Genomic DNA, 17000 nt, shown 5'->3' with positions numbered 1-17000 from the left:
CGTCCATCTGTCCGTCCGTCCGTCCAGCTCCGTCGTCGCTCCCGTGTCTCCGCCGTCCCCGTCACCATGAGCTACTCCCGCAGCAGCGTCTACTCCAGCTCCCGCCGCAGCGGGGTCACCCCCGGCGTGGGCTCCGGCCGCCCCTTCACCCCCCTGGGCAGCGCCGCCAGCGTCTACGCTGGGGCCGGGGGATCGGGCTCCCGCGTCTCCGTCACCCGCACCACCAGCCTGACCAGCGCTGGCGGTGGTTATGGGGCCGGCTATGGGGCTGGCTTGGGGGGCAGCGTGTTGGTGATGGGGTCTGGCGTGGTGGCCAACGAGAAGGAGACGATGCGGGACCTCAACGACCGCTTGGCCGCCTACTTGGAGAAGGTTCGGAGCTTGGAGCAGGAGAACCAGCGGTTGGAGGTTCAGATCCGGGAGTTCATGGCCAAGAGAGGTCCCAGCACCCAGGACTGGAGCCACTACTGGGACGTCATCGAGGAGCTGCGGGACAAGGTGGGGACCCCGTGGCGGGGCGGGAGGGAGGTGGCCGAGCTGGCGTTGGTGTCCCCACGGCACCGTGGGGTTAAGCATTAACCCGGCGGGTGGTGGGGCTGGGTGGACTTTGCACCCCAGATGTCACCTGGGCGGGGGCTGAACGTCCCCAGGGGCTTCGCTGGGAGGAGGTTAAGGGACATGACCAAGGGCACGGGGCAAGGCGGTGTCAGAGGGGGCCCAACGCCGCCTTCGCGAGCCCCACGGCCCCCCCCGTGTTCTCAGCCAGGCTCAAGGTCACCCAGGGCCCAGCCAAGCCCGTCCCAGTCACCTGGGTCCCCCCAAGTGAGCCTCTCCCCGCCCCCACCCTGGCTGATTGCCGCTTTTCCGGGGCGAGGTTCCGTCCCCCCCGCGGGAGCGCGGGCAGCTGCCAGGGTGGCACCTGCCTGGGTGACGTGGGCAGCGGCGCGGGTGGCAGCGGGGAGGGGGGTGTCCCTGCAGCCCGGTGACGGTGTCGTGTCCGTGCGTGGTGTGTGTCGTCCCCCCCCCACCCCAAGATCTTCGAGGCGACGGTGGAGAACGCCCGCACGGTGCTGCAGATCGACAACGCCCGGCTGGCGGCCGATGACTTCAGGGTCAAGTGAGGGACGGGGGGGGGACAGGGACGGGAGGGGGAGGGACAGGGTGGGGATGGGGACAAGGATGGGAATGGGGATGGGGGTGGGGAGATGGGGTGGGGCAGGAAATGGGGATGAGGCCAAGGACAAGGATGGGAACAGGAGTGGGGATGGGGACAGAGGATGGGGACAGGGTGGGGACAGGGACAATGGGGACAGGGAGGGGGCGGAGGGGACATAGGGACAGGCAGGAGCCAAGGAGGGGGATGAGGACAGGGATGGGGTGGGATGGGATGGGATGAGGGGATGGGGTGGGGTGGGATGAGGTGGGATGGGATGGGGTGGGATGGGGTGGGATGGGGTGGGATGAGGTGGGATGGGGTGGGATGGGATGGGATGGGATGGGATGGGATGAGGTAGGATGGGATGGGATGAGGTGGGATGGGGTGGGATGAGGTGGGATGGGATGAGGTGGGATGAGGTAGGATGGGATGGGGTGGGATGGGATGGGATGGGATGAGGTGGAATGGGATGGGATGGGATGAGGGGATTGAGATGGGATGGGATGAGGTGAGGATGGGGTGGGATGAGGTTGGAGGTGGAGATGGGGGTGGGACAGGGGTAAGAACACAGATGGGGACAGGGACAAGGACAGGGCTGGGGCCGCAGCCACTCAGCACCGTGTCCCCAGGTACGAGGCGGAGCTGGCCATCCGCCTCTCGGTGGAGAACGACATCATGGGGCTGCGCAAGGTCATCGACGACACCAACATGACCCGGCTGCAGCTGGAGGGGGAGATCGAGTCCCTCAAGGAGGAGCTCATCTTCATGAAGAAGAACCACGAGGAGGTAGGGATGAAGCTGGAGCGGGGGTGGGGGGGGGTGGTCTGGGCACCCCACACTGATGCCGGCCCCTCGCTGCCCCCCAGGAGGTGAAGAGCCTCCAGGCCCAGGTCTCTGACTCGGCGTTGACGGTGGAGGTGGACGCGCCCAAGTCGCAGGACCTGGGCAAGATCATGGCGGAGATCCGGGCGCAGTACGACACCCTGGCCCAGAAGAACCTGGAGGACCTGGAGAAGCAATGGGGGCGGCAGGTGGGTCCAACCCCCCCACCCCAAACCTGCACCTCAGGGGGCCCCGGTGGTCCCCAGGCAACTGGGGTGATGCTCCATGGGGGTGTCGTCCCTGGGGGGACGTCAAGGCAAGGGAGGGGGCAGTCCCCAGCTCAACTGGGTGGTCATCTGGGGGAACCCTGATCTGGGGGGGGGTGCCCCTGGGGGTCCCCAGTCTGACATAGGGGTGCTCCCCAAAGGTACCTCACAAGAGAGACTTGACCCAACGGGGTCCTGGCCCCACACCAGGGATACTCTTGGGGTGACCCCTATCCCGTAGGGGACCCCAAGCCCCAGTGGGGACCTTCTCCAAGGGGTCCTGGTCCAACATCAGGGACATTCCCCAGGGAAAACCATCCCAGGGTGACCCCAGCCCCACAGTGGGGACCTCCAAGAGGGTCCTGGTCCAACACTGGGGACATTCCTGGAGGACCCCTACCCCACGTGGGACCCCAGTGCTTGGGGCTGCCTCTTCCTGGGGTGGTGTCACCCCCCGTGTCCCCTCAATGGTTTGGGGTGGCCGTGGTGAGCAGGGCCAAGGCACTGACCCCCCCAAACCACATGCATGTGACCCCCAAGATCACCGAGAGCACCATCGAGGTCACGCAGAGCAGCAAGGACATCGACACCGCCCGCAGCACCGTGGTGGACCTCCGTCGCTCCGTCCAGACCCTGGAGATCGACCTGGAGTCCCTCCACAACCAGGTGCCCCTCTTAAAACCGCCCCCATCCAGCCCCCCCGCGGGGTCACAGGGCCACCCTCGGTGGTGACCTGAGCCTGGGCGTGACGCTCCGCAGAAAGCCAGGTTGGAGGCCAACGTGCTGGAGGTGGAGAACCGCTACGCCGCGCAGATGGAGCAGCTCAACGCCCTGATCCTGCGGGCCGAGGCCGAGCTGCTGCAGGTGCGCAACGAGCTGCAGCACCAGGCCGAGGAGTACCAGGCGCTGCTCAATGTCAAGGGCAAGCTGGAGGCTGAGATCGCGACCTACCGGCAGCTGCTGGAGGGAGGAGAGGAGTTCAGGTAGAGGGGATGGGGTGGGGGGCGGTGGGGGCACCCGGTGGGGGTGGCACCGGGGGTGGGATGTCCCAGATCCGGCAGGAATGGGTGGGCTTGGGATGGGAAGGGGACAGTGTCTGGTGGGGACGAGCCCCAGGAGATGGGATGTCCAGGTCCCACCACCCACGATGCTCTGGGGACAGCGAGGGGACAGTGGTGGCATCTGGTGGGGACAAGCCCCAGGAGATGGGATGTCCAGGTCCCACCACCCACGATGCTCTGGGGACAGCGAGGGGACAGTGGTGGCATCTGGTGGGGACGAGCCCCAGGAGATGGGATGTCCAGGTCCCATCACCCACGATGCTCTGGGGACAGTGAGGGGACAGTGGTGGCATCCGGTGGGGACGAGACCCAGGAGATGGGATGTCCAGGTCCCATCACCCACGATGCTCTGGGGACAGCGAGGGGACAGTGGTGGCATCCGGCCAGGGTGACCCCAGGTGCTGGGATGTCCCAGGTCCCATCCTTCGGGATGGTTTTGGGATGGTGAGGGGACACTGGTGGTGCCCAGAAGGGCTGAGATGTCCCAGCTCTGTCCTTGAGGATACCCTGGGGACAGTGAGGGGACAGTGGTGGCATCTGGTGGGGACGAGCCCCAGGAGATGGGATGTCCAGGTCCCATCACCCACGATGCTCTGGGGACAGTGAGGGGACAGCGGTGGCATCTGGTGGGGATGAGCCCCAGGAGATGGGATGTCCAGGTCCCATCACCCACGATGCTCTGGGGACAGCGAGGGGACAGCGGTGGCATCTGGTGGGGACAAGCCCCAGGAGATGGGATGTCCAGGTCCCATCACCCACAATGCTCTGGGGACAGCGAGGGGACAGCGGTGGCACCCAGCTGAGCCCCCAGCGTTGGGCCATCCCAGCCCACCCTCCAGGATGCTCCAGCTCTGTCACCTCTTGGTGACACTGGGAAGGGGGAGGACACATTCAACGGGGAGGGGACACCCTGGGGCACCCCCCAGCACCCTGAGCCCCCCCCTTTCCCCGCCCCACAGCCTGCAGGACGCCCTGGAGAAGGAGACCACCTCCACCACGCAGAGGACCAAGCAGCGGTCGGTGGACGGCAAAGTGGTGACGGAGACGAAGGAGGTGAAGGTGCGGGTGTTCTGAGGGGGCGGCCCAGCCCCCAGCACCCGGGGGGGGGCCCCTGAGTACCCCCCCCCCCCCCAATAAAATGACAATTCCCCCCCTGGGGAGATGTTGCATCGTGGTGTCTCCGTCTGCTGGGGGAGGGAAGCGGGTTTGGGGCTGCAGGGGGGTGCAGGGGGGTGGGGAGAGGCTGGAGAGCCCAGAGGGGGGTTAATGGGGGGGGGACAGGATGGGGGGGACAGACGGATGGATGGATGGGTGGAGGGATGGACGGATGGATGGAGGGATGGATGGAGGGATGGATGTGGGATGGATGGATGGATGGATGGATGGATGGATGGATGGATGGACGGATGGACGGATGGACGGACGGATGGATGGATATCTAGAAGGGTGGGTGGTTGGATCTGCCCAAGGATGGAAGGACGGGCAGATGGGTATCTAGGAGGGTGGATGGGTCTGGCCAGAGATGGATAGATGAAGGGAGGGAGGGATGGATGGATGGATGGATGGAGGGATGGATGGAGGGATGGATGGAGGGATGGATGGATGGAGGGATGGATGTGGGATGGATGGAGGGATGGATGGAGGGATGGATGGATGGAGGGATGGATGGATGGATGGAGGGATGGATGGAGGGATGGATGTGGGATGGATGGAGGGATGGATGGATGGAGGGATGGATGGAGGGATGGATGTGGGATGGATGGAGGGATGGATGGATGGAGGATGGATGGATGGAGGGATGGATGGATGGAGGATGGATGGATGGAGGGATGGATGGATGGAGGGATGGATGGATGGAGGATGGATGGATGGAGGATGGATGGATGGAGGGATGGATGGAGGGATGGATGTGGGATGGATGGAGGGATGGATGGATGGAGGATGGATGGATGGAGGGATGGATGGATGGAGGGATGTGGGATGGATGGATGTGGGATGGATGGAGGATGGATGGATGGAGGGATGGACGGACAGATGAGGAGTCGGTAGGTGGGGGTGGATGGGGGGTGCACACATGGGTGGCGGCTGGGTGCAGGGACAGGGGGGACCCCATGGCAGAGGGACAGGGGACAGCCAGGGGACAGATGGACACAGACAGACGGACAGCCCCACCCAGCACTGCCTCCTCCTCCTCCCACCAGCTGCACCCGCCAGACCTGGGGCCGTCCACACCCCCCACCACCCCCCTGGGGGCACCTCCACACCCCCCCACACCATGTCGGGGTCTCAGGAGGCAGCACCCACCCCCCAAAAGCAGCCAAAGGGACCCCAAAATTCCCCAACTCCCGACCCCATTGCCATGGGGGGGCAGGGGGTGCTCTGCACCCCATGGCTCTGCCCCACGGCTCTTACCCCCACCCAAGCTTTGTCACCTTCATTCCACCGTCCCGCCGGCGGTGGAGGAGCCGCCCCCCCCGGGGGGGCCCCGCACTGCCCATTTTCAAACCCCCTTTTCCCTTTTTTCACGCGTTTCTGGGTGTCGGGGCACCCCCGCGGCACCCTCCGGCACCGCCGCCCCCTCCCGCTCATGGGCTGTCAGTGGTGGGGGACTCCCCGGGGGTGGGGGGGTCCCTGAGAGACACCCTGGGGTCCCCTGGGAAGGTCCCCGAGAGGGGTCCCATCCCCAGGGGCTCGATTTGGGGAACGCCGGGGTGTCCCCCCCCCGTCAGTGGTTTGGCTCGTCCCCTTCCTGGGGGGGCGGGGGGGGGGGGACACACAGGTGACAAGAGGCCCCCCCAGATCCGAGGGGAGGGGTTGGGGGGGACATTGGGAGCACGTGGTGCTGTGGGAGTGTGGCCCCGCCCCCTGGAGCTGACCCCACCCACTACTGTGTGAGCCACGCCCATTGGGGTGAGACCACGCCCATCAGGGGTGAAACCACGCCCATCTGTGGTGACACCACGCCCATCATGGGGGGGGTGAAACCATGCCCATCATGGATGAGACCACGCCCATCAGGGGTGAGACCATGCCCTTCAGGGTGAGACCACGCCCATCAGGTGTGTGTGGGGGGGTGTAACCACGCCCATCTGTGTGAGACCACGCCCACCCAGGATGAGACCACGCCCATCTGATGTGAGACCATGCCCATCAGGGTGAGACCACGCCCATGGGGGGGGTGGTGAAACCACGCCCATCTGTGGGAGACCACACCCACCCAGTATGATGCCATGCCCATCTGTGTGGGGCCACGCCCGCCCTGGGTGAGACCACGCCCACCCTGGGTGAGACCACGCCCCCATGAGGCAAAAGCTCCGCCCCCCAGCTGGCCACACCCCCTAGAGCCACACTCCACCCACACCAGCAGGGGGCGTGTAAAAGCTCCACCCCCTTGGCTTGGCCACACCCCCAGGACAAGCCCCACCCCGTGGCACTGGCCACGCCCACCCACATCAGGCCCCACCCCCTGTCACTCACCACCCTCAGGGGGGTTCAGGGCATGGATGGACCCCAGGGGAGGGGTGTGAGCAGAGCTTGGGGGGCACCAGTAACCCCAGTGCTCCCAGTAACGACCCGTGAAAGAGTTTCCAAACGTGCACAAAAATGAAACAAAAAGGGTAAATTAGACTGGGGGAAAAATAGTAACTTTTTACGAGGGATTTATTCTGCTGCTCTGATGAATTACAGGAATAGAATTTCACGTTGGCGGCACACGGGGGGGATTTAAGAACAAGGAAACTGAGAAAGATGAAACCTCCCCCCAGCACAGAGCTGGGCCGGGACACGGAGTCACGAGTCCTTCAGGTCAGGAAAGTCCCTCGGGGTCAGCGAGTCCAACCCTCGGCCCCACTCCACAAAGTTCTCCCCCACCCCACATCCCCCCCCCAGCTCATCCAAACGGCCCTTAAACCCCCCCGGGGAGCGGCTGGAGACCTGCGGGTTGGGAGGGACCTGGGGGGGGGATTGGTGATGAGCCAGCAGAGTGCCCAGGTGGCCAAGGAGGCCAGTGGGGCTTGTACCAGCACCAGCGTGGCCAGCAGGGACAGGGGAGGGGTCTGGGCACTGGTGAGGCCGCCCCTCGATGAGTGGGTTCAGTTTTGGGCCCCTCACCCCAAAAAGGCCCTTGAATGACTCGAGCGTGTCCAGAGAAGGGCAACGGAGCTGGTGCAGGGTCTGGAGCACAGGTCTGATGGGGAGCGGCTGAGGGACCTGGGGGGGTTTAGTGTGGAGAAGAGGAGGCTGAGGGGAGACCTCCTGGCCCTCTGCAACTCCCTGAAAGGAGGGTGCAGAGAGGGGGGAGGAGTCTCTTGAGCCAAGGAGCCAGCGGCAGGCCAAGAGGGAATGGCCTCAAGCTGCGCCAGGGCAGGGTCAGACTGGCTCTTAGGAAGGATTTCTTTGCAGAAGGGGCTGTTGGGCGTTGGAATGGGCTGCCCAGGGCAGGGGGGGAGTCCCCATCCCTGGAGGGGTTGAAGAGTCGGGTTGAGCCAGCGCTGAGGGATCTGGTGGAGTTGGGAACGGTCAGGGGGAGGTTCATGGTGGGGCTGGAGGAGCTTCAAGGGCTTTTCCAACCCGGGTGATTCCGGGATCCTTGCACTCGAGTTTTGGATAATAACAGCCAACCTCTGTTCTTGCAGTTGCATCTTTTAAGGCCTCAAGTGATTCAGTCTGGGGTCACATTTTGATCTTTTTTTAGAGTCAAAAGCATTCACATCCCAGTTTCTGCACTAAAGGACGGGGGGGGGGGAGTTTTGCTGATGCAGGACATGAGGAATTCCCCCTCTCGGTCCTTCAGCTGCCCCTGCACGCAGCGGGGTCTGCAGAAAGGTTTTGCACTTAAAACTTGATAAGAAATAGCTGAGGGGAGGGGGAAGCAGCTTTCCTCCTTTTGGGGTAAATTCTGACCTGTTGGGAGCATCTTCCCAGCACGTCCCAGCTCCCAGCAGAGGCACCTGTGGCTGCGGAGGAGAAAAGGCTCCGGGCATCAACCCAGACCGTACGGGCAGGAATTAAGCCGTCGTGAAAAAACTCGTCATTTGGAAGGTTTAATGCCTGTAGATAAGGTAATGGAAATTTAAAAACTACTTTAGATTTAATCGTAGGAGGAAGCTGCTCCAGGACCTGTGACCTGCGCCCGCCGCTGGTGAGGGCTGAGCGGGCACTGCCCCTGCCCTCCTCTTGGAGGTGACACGGCACAGGATCCCAGAATCACCCGGCTGGGAAAGCCAGGAAAAAATAAGAGGAAAAAATACAAGCAAGTCAGTAAAATAGAGGAGGAAGGAAAGAAAGAAGAAAAAATAGAGGAGGAAGGAAAGAAAGAAGAAAAAATAGAGGAGGAAGGAAAGAAAGAAGAAAAAATAGAGGAGGAAGGAAAGAAAGAAGAAAAAATAGAGGAGGAAGGAAAGAAAGAAGAAAAAATAGAGGAGGAAGGAAAGAAAGAAGAAAAAATAGAGGAGGAAGGAAAGAAAGAAGAAAAAATAGAGGAGGAAGGAAAGAAAGAAGAAAAAATAGAGGAGGAAGGAAAGAAAGAAGAAAAAATAGAGGAGGAAGGAAAGAAAGAAGAAAAAATAGAGGAGGAAGGAAAGAAAGAAGAAAAAATAGAGGAGGAAGGAAAGAAAGAAGAAAAAATAGAGGAGGAAGGAAAGAAAGAAGAAAAAATAGAGGAGGAAGGAAAGAAAGAAGAAAAAATAGAGGAGGAAGGAAAGAAAGAAGAAAAAATAGAGGAGGAAGGAAAGAAAGAAGAAAAAATAGAGGAGGAAGGAAAGAAAGAAGAAAAAATAGAGGAGGAAGGAAAGAAAGAAGAAAAAATAGAGGAGGAAGGAAAGAAAGAAGAAAAAATAGAGGAGGAAGGAAAGAAAGAAGAAAAAATAGAGGAGGAAGGAAAGAAAGAAGAAAAAATAGAGGAGGAAGGAAAGAAAGAAGAAAAAATAGAGGAGGAAGGAAAGAAAGAAGAAAAAATAGAGGAGGAAGGAAAGAAAGAAGAAAAAATAGAGGAGGAAGGAAAGAAAGAAGAAAAAATAGAGGAGGAAGGAAAGAAAGAAGAAAAAATAGAGGAGGAAGGAAAGAAAGAAGAAAAAATAGAGGAGGAAGGAAAGAAAGAAGAAAAAATAGAGGAGGAAGGAAAGAAAGAAGAAAAAATAGAGGAGGAAGGAAAGAAAGAAGAAAAAATAGAGGAGGAAGGAAAGAAAGAAGAAAAAATAGAGGAGGAAGGAAAGAAAGAAGAAAAAATAGAGGAGGAAGGAAAGAAAGAAGAAAAAATAGAGGAGGAAGGAAAGAAAGAAGAAAAAATAGAGGAGGAAGGAAAGAAAGAAGAAAAAATAGAGGAGGAAGGAAAGAAAGAAGAAAAAATAGAGGAGGAAGGAAAGAAAGAAGAAAAAATAGAGGAGGAAGGAAAGAAAGAAGAAAAAATAGAGGAGGAAGGAAAGAAAGAAGAAAAAATAGAGGAGGAAGGAAAGAAAGAAGAAAAAATAGAGGAGGAAGGAAAGAAAGAAGAAAAAATAGAGGAGGAAGGAAAGAAAGAAGAAAAAATAGAGGAGGAAGGAAAGAAAGAAGAAAAAATAGAGGAGGAAGGAAAGAAAGAAGAAAAAATAGAGGAGGAAGGAAAGAAAGAAGAAAAAATAGAGGAGGAAGGAAAGAAAGAAGAAAAAATAGAGGAGGAAGGAAAGAAAGAAGAAAAAATAGAGGAGGAAGGAAAGAAAGAAGAAAAAATAGAGGAGGAAGGAAAGAAAGAAGAAAAAATAGAGGAGGAAGGAAAGAAAGAAGAAAAAATAGAGGAGGAAGGAAAGAAAGAAGAAAAAATAGAGGAGGAAGGAAAGAAAGAAGAAAAAATAGAGGAGGAAGGAAAGAAAGAAGAAAAAATAGAGGAGGAAGGAAAGAAAGAAGAAAAAATAGAGGAGGAAGGAAAGAAAGAAGAAAAAATAGAGGAGGAAGGAAAGAAAGAAGAAAAAATAGAGGAGGAAGGAAAGAAAGAAGAAAAAATAGAGGAGGAAGGAAAGAAAGAAGAAAAAATAGAGGAGGAAGGAAAGAAAGAAGAAAAAATAGAGGAGGAAGGAAGGAAAGAAGAAAAAATAGAGGAGGAAGGAAAGAAGAAAAAATAGAGGAGGAAGGAAAGAAGAAAAAATAGAGGAGGAAGGAAAGAAGAAAAAATAGAGGAGGAAGGAAAGAAGAAAAAATAGAGGAGGAAGGAAAGAAGAAAAAATAGAGGAGGAAGGAAAGAAGAAAAAATAGAGGAGGAAGGAAAGAAGAAAAAATAGAGGAGGAAGGAAAGAAGAAAAATAGAGGAGGAAGGAAAGAAGAAAAAATAGAGGAGGAAGGAAAGAAGAAAAAATAGAGGAGGAAGGAAAGAAGAAAAAATAGAGGAGGAAGGAAAGAAGAAAAAATAGAGGAGGAAGGAAAGAAGAAAAAATAGAGGAGGAAGGAAAGAAGAAAAAATAGAGGAGGAAGGAAAGAAGAAAAAATAGAGGAGGAAGGAAAGAAGAAAAAATAGAGGAGGAAGGAAAGAAGAAAAAATAGAGGAGGAAGGAAAGAAGAAAAAATAGAGGAGGAAGGAAAGAAGAAAAAATAGAGGAGGAAGGAAAGAAGAAAAAATAGAGGAGGAAGGAAAGAAGAAAAAATAGAGGAGGAAGGAAAGAAGAAAAAATAGAGGAGGAAGGAAAGAAGAAAAAATAGAGGAGGAAGGAAAGAAGAAAAAATAGAGGAGGAAGGAAAGAAGAAAAAATAGAGGAGGAAGGAAAGAAGAAAAAATAGAGGAGGAAGGAAAGAAGAAAAAATAGAGGAGGAAGGAAAGAAGAAAAAATAGAGGAGGAAGGAAAGAAATAAAGGCTAAACGGAAAAAATAGAGGAAAAAAATAAAAGTGAGTCGGGAAAAAATACGGGAAAAAATACGGGAAAAAATACGGGAAAAAATACGGGAAAAAAATAAAAGCGAGTCAGTAAAAGCGAGGACAAACCAGAAGCGAGTCCGACACCGGCGCTGTCCCGGGTTGACACAAACGTTTTACTCGGCCGGTCCCGCACCGCGGCGGTTTCAGGCGCTGAGGGACGTTTCCAGCGCCTCAAAAACCCAGAAAACGCCTATTTTAATAAAGCTTTTCTCCTCGTTACCTTGTGCCTCGTCCGCCACGGGACGGACACACTTACATTTTATATATTTATATATTTATCCGCTCTCATCCCCAGCTCCCTCCGTAACAAACACCCACAATTCCCCTCCTCCCCCTTTCCAGGTCCAAGTTCATGGGATAATTACGGTAATTAACCTCATTAACAGCAACCTTACCCCAACCCCACACAGGATTGTCCCTGGAAGCGCCCCCACCCCCCCAACACACACAAACCGCTCCTTTCAGCTCATTAACCGTTCATTAAGCCCTAATTAGCTGCTAATTAGGGTGTAATAGCTCATTAATCACACGTTAACAGCCAGCAATGCCTTGTAAGTGCTTTATTCTGTGGTGAACGATCGCGCTAATTACACCTCCCCCCCCACCCCAGGCCGCGGCGTCCCGGTAATTAGCTCGGCCTCGTTACCGGGGGTTAATTAGCGTCTGTTGCCAGGCGGGACGTGGCACCATGGCAACCGTTGCTGGGTCGTCAAGCGGCCGGGCAGAGCGACGGTGCCGTAAAAGTGAAGTGACGCGAAGGAAGGAGCGGCGGAGAGGGCGCCACACTGCCGTAAAGCGTCGTAAAAGGGCGTCGGGGCGAGCCAGGGGGGAAAGGGAGAGGGGAGGCGAAGTGGGGGAGGGATGGGGGTCACGGGGGGGGCGTCGGGGGAAGGGAGCGGGGGGGAAAGTCCTGGAGAAACGCAGCGGAAAGGGGGTTAAACACCGCGCCGAGCCGCTCCGCCGTCAAGCGTGGCCCGCGGCGTCGCAAAACGCTCGCAAAACTGTCGCAAAGCCAAGGGTGAGGCGAGGAGGCCCGCGGGTGGAGCGCGATGGCGGCGCCGGGGCCCGGGGGCCGCTGGCGGGGTCTCAGGGCGGCCGGAGCGCGGCCCGGGCCCAACCGGCTCCGGGAGTTTAATCACGGGCCGGTGTGGAGCCGCGATGCGCTGCGGCCCGGCCGCCTCGGCAGGAAAGTGGGGGGGCACTGGGGTGAACTGGGAGGGGACTGGGGAGTTGGTTGGGGGAGAAAAAATCCCCCGGGACCACCGACTGCCCCAGGGACCCCTAAAATCGGTGGGAATCCCCCAAAACCCCCCAAGGCCCCCAAAATTTGGGGGAACACCCCCCTGAAACTTCCCCCCGAGACCACCAAAACACCTCTGAGGCCCCCCAAAATCAGGGGGACCCTCCTCACCCCCCTGGGACCCCCAAGGCCCTCTGGGGCCACCAAACCCTCCCTAGGACCCCCCAAAATTGGGGGGACAGCTCCTAACCCCCCCCGAGACCCTCAGTTCCCCATTTGGGGACCCCCCCCCCCAATCCCCAGTGTCCCCTGCAGGGGCCTGGGGGAGGTCCCAGCGATGTCACCCCCCAATTCCCCCCCACACCGTGTCCCCGCTGTCCCCACCATCCCCTGTAGGGGTTTTTGGGGGGGGTCCCACCGATGCCACCCCCCCATCCCTGTACCCCCAACGCCTCGAGGACACCCTGAGGGGTGACACGGGGACATGAGGACACCCCCCACATGCCCAGGGGTCTCCTGGAGGCCCCCAAATCATCACCCTGGGCATGGGAGGGGACATGGGGACACCAAGGGGGCTCTTGGGGACATCCCCATCCATGAGGTGTCCCCCACGTTGATGCCCCATGACCTTGAGGGACCCCAAGGTGGCTCTTAGTGATGTCCCCATCCTCGGGGTGTCCCCCCCATTGACACCCCATGACCTCAAGGACCCCAAGCTGGCACTTGGGGACATCTCCACCCCTGGGGTGTCCCCCACTTTGATGCCCCACAACTGGGAGGGGACCAGGGTGTCCCCAGGGTGTCTCTGGTGACATCTCCATCCCTGGAGTGTCCCCAACATTGACACCCCGTGACCGGGAGGGGACACAGGGGATCCCAGAGTGGCTCTTAGTGACGTCCCCATCCATAGGGTGTCCCCGGTGTTGACACCTCATGATCTTGAGGGGACCAGAATGTCCCCAGCCATTCCTGGGTGTCCCTGAGGTGTCCCCAGCCACTCCAGGATGTCCCCAGGGTGTCCCCAGCCACTCCAGGGTGTCCCCGAGGTGTCCCCAGCCACTCCAGGATGTCCCCAGGGTGTCCCCAGCCACTCCAGGGTGTCCTCAGGACAGCTCGAACCACTCCAGGATGTCCCCAGGGTGTCCCCAGCCACTCCAGGGTGTCCCCGAGGTGTCCCCAGCCACTCCAGGGTGTCCCCAGGGTGTCCCCAGCCACTCCAGGGTGTCCCCGAGGTGTCCCCAGCCACTCCAGGGTGTCCCCAGCCACTCCAGGGTGTCCCCGAGGTGTCCCCAGACATTCCAGGATGTCCCCAGGGTGTCCCCAGCCACTCCAGGGTGTCCCCGAGGTGTCCCCAGCCACTCCAGGATGTCCCCAGGGTGTCCCCAGCCACTCCAGGGTGTCCCCGAGGTGTCCCCAGCCACTCCAGGATGTCCCCAAGGTGTCCCCAGCCACTCCAGAGTGTCCCCGAGGTGTCCCCAGCCACTCCAGGGTGTCCCCAGGGTGTCCCCAGCCACTCCAGAGTGTCCCCAAGGTGTCCCCAGCCACTCCAGGATGTCCCCAAGGTGTCCCCAGCCACTCCAGAGTGTCCCCGAGGTGTCCCCAGCCACTCCAGGGTGTCCCCGAGGTGTCCCCAATCATTCCAGGATGTCCCCAGGGTGTCCCCAGCCACTCCAGAGTGTCCCCGAGGTGTCCCCAGCCACTCCAGGATGTCCCCAGGGTGTCCCCAGCCACTCCAGAGTGTCCTCGAGGTGTCCCCAGCCACTCCAGGATGTCCCCAGGGTGTCCCCAGCCACTCCAGAGTGTCCCCGAGGTGTCCCCAGCCATTCCAGGATGTCCCCAGGGTGTCCCAGCCACTCCAGAGTGTCCCCAAGGTGTCCCCAGCCACTCCAGGATGTCCCCAGAGTGTCCCCCTCCATGGGTTGTGTCCCCAACCCTGTCCCTGTCCCCGCAGGCACCTGGCTGATGATGGCTCGATGGCACCCAAGTGTCCTCAATGACCCCCTCAAGGTGGGACAACGCAGACGCCTGGGTCCCTGGTTGGGGCAGGGGCAGGGGATGGGGACACCCCTGTTGGTGTCCCCCTCCCTGGGTGACGGGGGACACGGTGGGGGTGGCACGCAGGGACGATGGTACCCGCTGCTGCTTTGTCAACGGGGCAGCGCAGGGACCCACCAACGTGTCCCCCAACATCTACAGCTGGGCCACCATCGCCGAGGACAGCGGTGAGCTCCTGGGGACTTTGGGGACATTGGGGGGACCCCTGGGCAGGTCAGAGGTGGAGTTTTGGGGGGCTTGGAGGTGTCAGAGTCTGGGTTTGAGGGACCTGGGGACATCAGGGGGTGGCTTTGGGCAGGTTGGAGCCATGAGGGGGTGGGTTTGGGGGACCCCGGTGACACCAGGGGGTGGGTTTGGGGACAGTGGGAGGGGGGCAGGGGTCCTGGGGACATCAGAGGTGGAGTTTTGGGGGGGCTTAGGGACATCAGGGGGTGGGTTTGGGGACACTGGGACATTTGGGTGGGGGGACAGGGGTCCTTGGGACATCAGAGGTGGAGTTTCGGGATGCTTGGGGACATGAGGTTTGGGGCACCTGGGGACATCAGGGGGTGGGTTTGGGGGGCCCTGGTGACACCAGGGGGTGGGTTTGGGGACAGTGGGGAGGGGGGCAGGGGTCCTGGGGACATCAGAGGTGGAGTTGGGGGGGGCTTGGGGACATCAGGGGGTGGGTTTGGGGGGCCCCGGTGACACCAGGGGGAGGATTTGGGGACATTGGGGATGGGGGGGGGGGGGGGGACGGGGACACAGGGATCCTGAGGACATCAGAGGTGGAGTTTTGGGGGGCTTGGGGACATCAGGGGGTGGGTGTGGGGACATCAGGGTGTGGGGCCACGTGGGGGGGCAATATTGGGGTGCAGGGCTGGGTCTGGGGTGCAGGGGGGCTGCCGGAGCCCCCCCATTGGTGGTTCACGGGTTGTGTCCCCCGCAGAGGTGACCTCGCTGGCAGGGGGGACACTCGCAGGGGGACACTCCGGGGTCCCCCAAAAGCCCGTCCCCAGGGGATTCCCCCAACGGCGGCCACCCCACCCTGCACCAGAGCTGCTGCTCCCCCTGCACCCCAAAATCTCCTCTTCTACCCAAAACCTGGCCATGGGTCCCCCAGTGTCCCCAAGCGCTGGCCTCAGGTCCCCAACTCTGCCCCAGAGCTGCTGCTGGGAGTTTAATGACACCATTGTCACCTCCAGCTGGTTGGGGCACCCCAAAACCACCCCCTGCACCCCAAAACCCAGCCCCAGTGTCCCCCAGCGCCATCCCCGGGGCCCCAAATCTGCCTCAAAGTCATCCTCAAGTCCCTGGTCCAGGTCACGTGTCCCAGACCTCTGCGGCGCCCCCAAACCAACCCCTGCACCCCCAAATCTGCCCTAAACCAACCCTGCACCCCCAAATCTGCCCCAAACCAACCCCTGCACCCCCAAATCTGCCCCAAACCTGCTTCTGCACCCCCAAACCTGCCCCTGGCTGGTCCCTGCACCCCCAAACCTGCCTCTGCACCCCCAAACCTGCCCCTGGCTGGTCCCTGCACCCCCAAACCAACCCCTGCACCCCCAAATCTGCCCCAAACCTGCCTCTGCACCCCCAAACCTGCCCCTGGCTGGTCCTTGCTCCCCCAAATCTGCCCCAAACCTGCCTCTGCACCCCCAAACCTGCCCCTGGCTGGTCCTTGCACCCCCAAATCTGCCCCAAACCTGCCTCTGCACCCCCAAACCTGCCCCTGGATGGTCTCAGCACCCCCAAACCTGCCGCTGACTGGTCCCTGCACCCCCAAATCTGCCCCTGCACCCCCAAACTGCCCCTGGATGGTCCCTGCACCCCCAAACCTGCCTCTGCTCCCCCAAACCTGCCCCTGGCTGGTCCCTGCACCCCAAACCTGCCTCTGCACCCCAAACCTGCCCCTGGCTGGTCCCTGCACCCCCAAATCTGCCCCAAACCTGCCTCTGCACCCCCAAACCTGCCCCTGGCTGGTCCCTGCACCCCCAAACCAACCCCTGCACCCCCAAATCTGCCCCAAACCTGCCTCTGCACCCCCAAACCTGCCCCTGGCTGGTCCTTGCACCCCCAAATCTGCCCCAAACCTGCCTCTGCACCCCCAAACCTGCCCCTGGATGGTCCTGCACCCCCAAATCTGCCCCAAACCTGCCTCTGCACCCCCAAACCTGCCTCTGGCTGGTCCCTGCACCCACAAACCTGCCTCTGCTCCCCCAAACCTGCCGCTGACTGGTCCCTGCACCCCCAAATCTGCCCCTGCATCCCCAAACCTGCCCCAAATCTCTGTCCCTTGGTCCCAAACCTGCCTCTGCACCCCCAAACCTGCCCCTGGCTTGTCTCTGCACCCCCAAATCTGCCCCTGCACCCCCAAGTCTGGCCCAAGCCTGTCCCTTGGTCCCTAAATCTGCCCCTGCACCCCAAATCTGCTTCAGGCTGGTCCCTGCATCCCCAAATCTGCCCCCAACCCTGTCCCTGCCCCCCCCCCAACCTACCCCTGTACCCCCAAACATTATCCTGGGTCCCCAAACTGGCCCT

The 17000-nt window shown here is 59.5% G+C and overlaps 1 protein-coding gene across 1 annotated transcript; it reads left to right on the top strand.

Moving 5' to 3' along the window:
• KRT18 (keratin 18) lies at nt 1-4474 on the top strand. Its single transcript, XM_074807499.1, has 7 exons — nt 1-498; nt 1035-1117; nt 1786-1942; nt 2023-2187; nt 2785-2910; nt 3004-3227; nt 4265-4474. Exons 1-7 carry the CDS (start codon nt 67-69, stop codon nt 4377-4379), a joined length of 1302 nt encoding a protein of 433 aa, XP_074663600.1. The 5' UTR covers nt 1-66; the 3' UTR covers nt 4380-4474.
• Nucleotides 4475-17000: the final 12526 nt, after the last annotated feature.

This window comes from Strix aluco, chromosome 27 (assembly GCF_031877795.1).
Source record: "Strix aluco isolate bStrAlu1 chromosome 27, bStrAlu1.hap1, whole genome shotgun sequence".
Taxonomy (NCBI): domain Eukaryota; kingdom Metazoa; phylum Chordata; class Aves; order Strigiformes; family Strigidae; genus Strix; species Strix aluco.
Note: the sequence above shows the minus strand (reverse complement) of the source record. Positions and strands in the feature narration are given on the sequence as shown.

What these genes read in the sequence shown, in the direction of transcription:
- KRT18 (XM_074807499.1), top strand. Translation starts at nt 67, where the DNA reads ATGAGCTACTCCCGCAGCAGCGTCTACTCCAGCTCCCGCCGCAGCGGG. An exon ending in GCCGATGACTTCAGGGTCAA is followed by an intron (nt 1,118 to 1,785) that starts GTGAGGGACGGG and finishes CCGTGTCCCCAG; the next exon opens with GTACGAGGCGGAGCTGGCCA. An exon ending in GAGGGAGGAGAGGAGTTCAG is followed by an intron (nt 3,228 to 4,264) that starts GTAGAGGGGATG and finishes CCCGCCCCACAG; the next exon opens with CCTGCAGGACGCCCTGGAGA.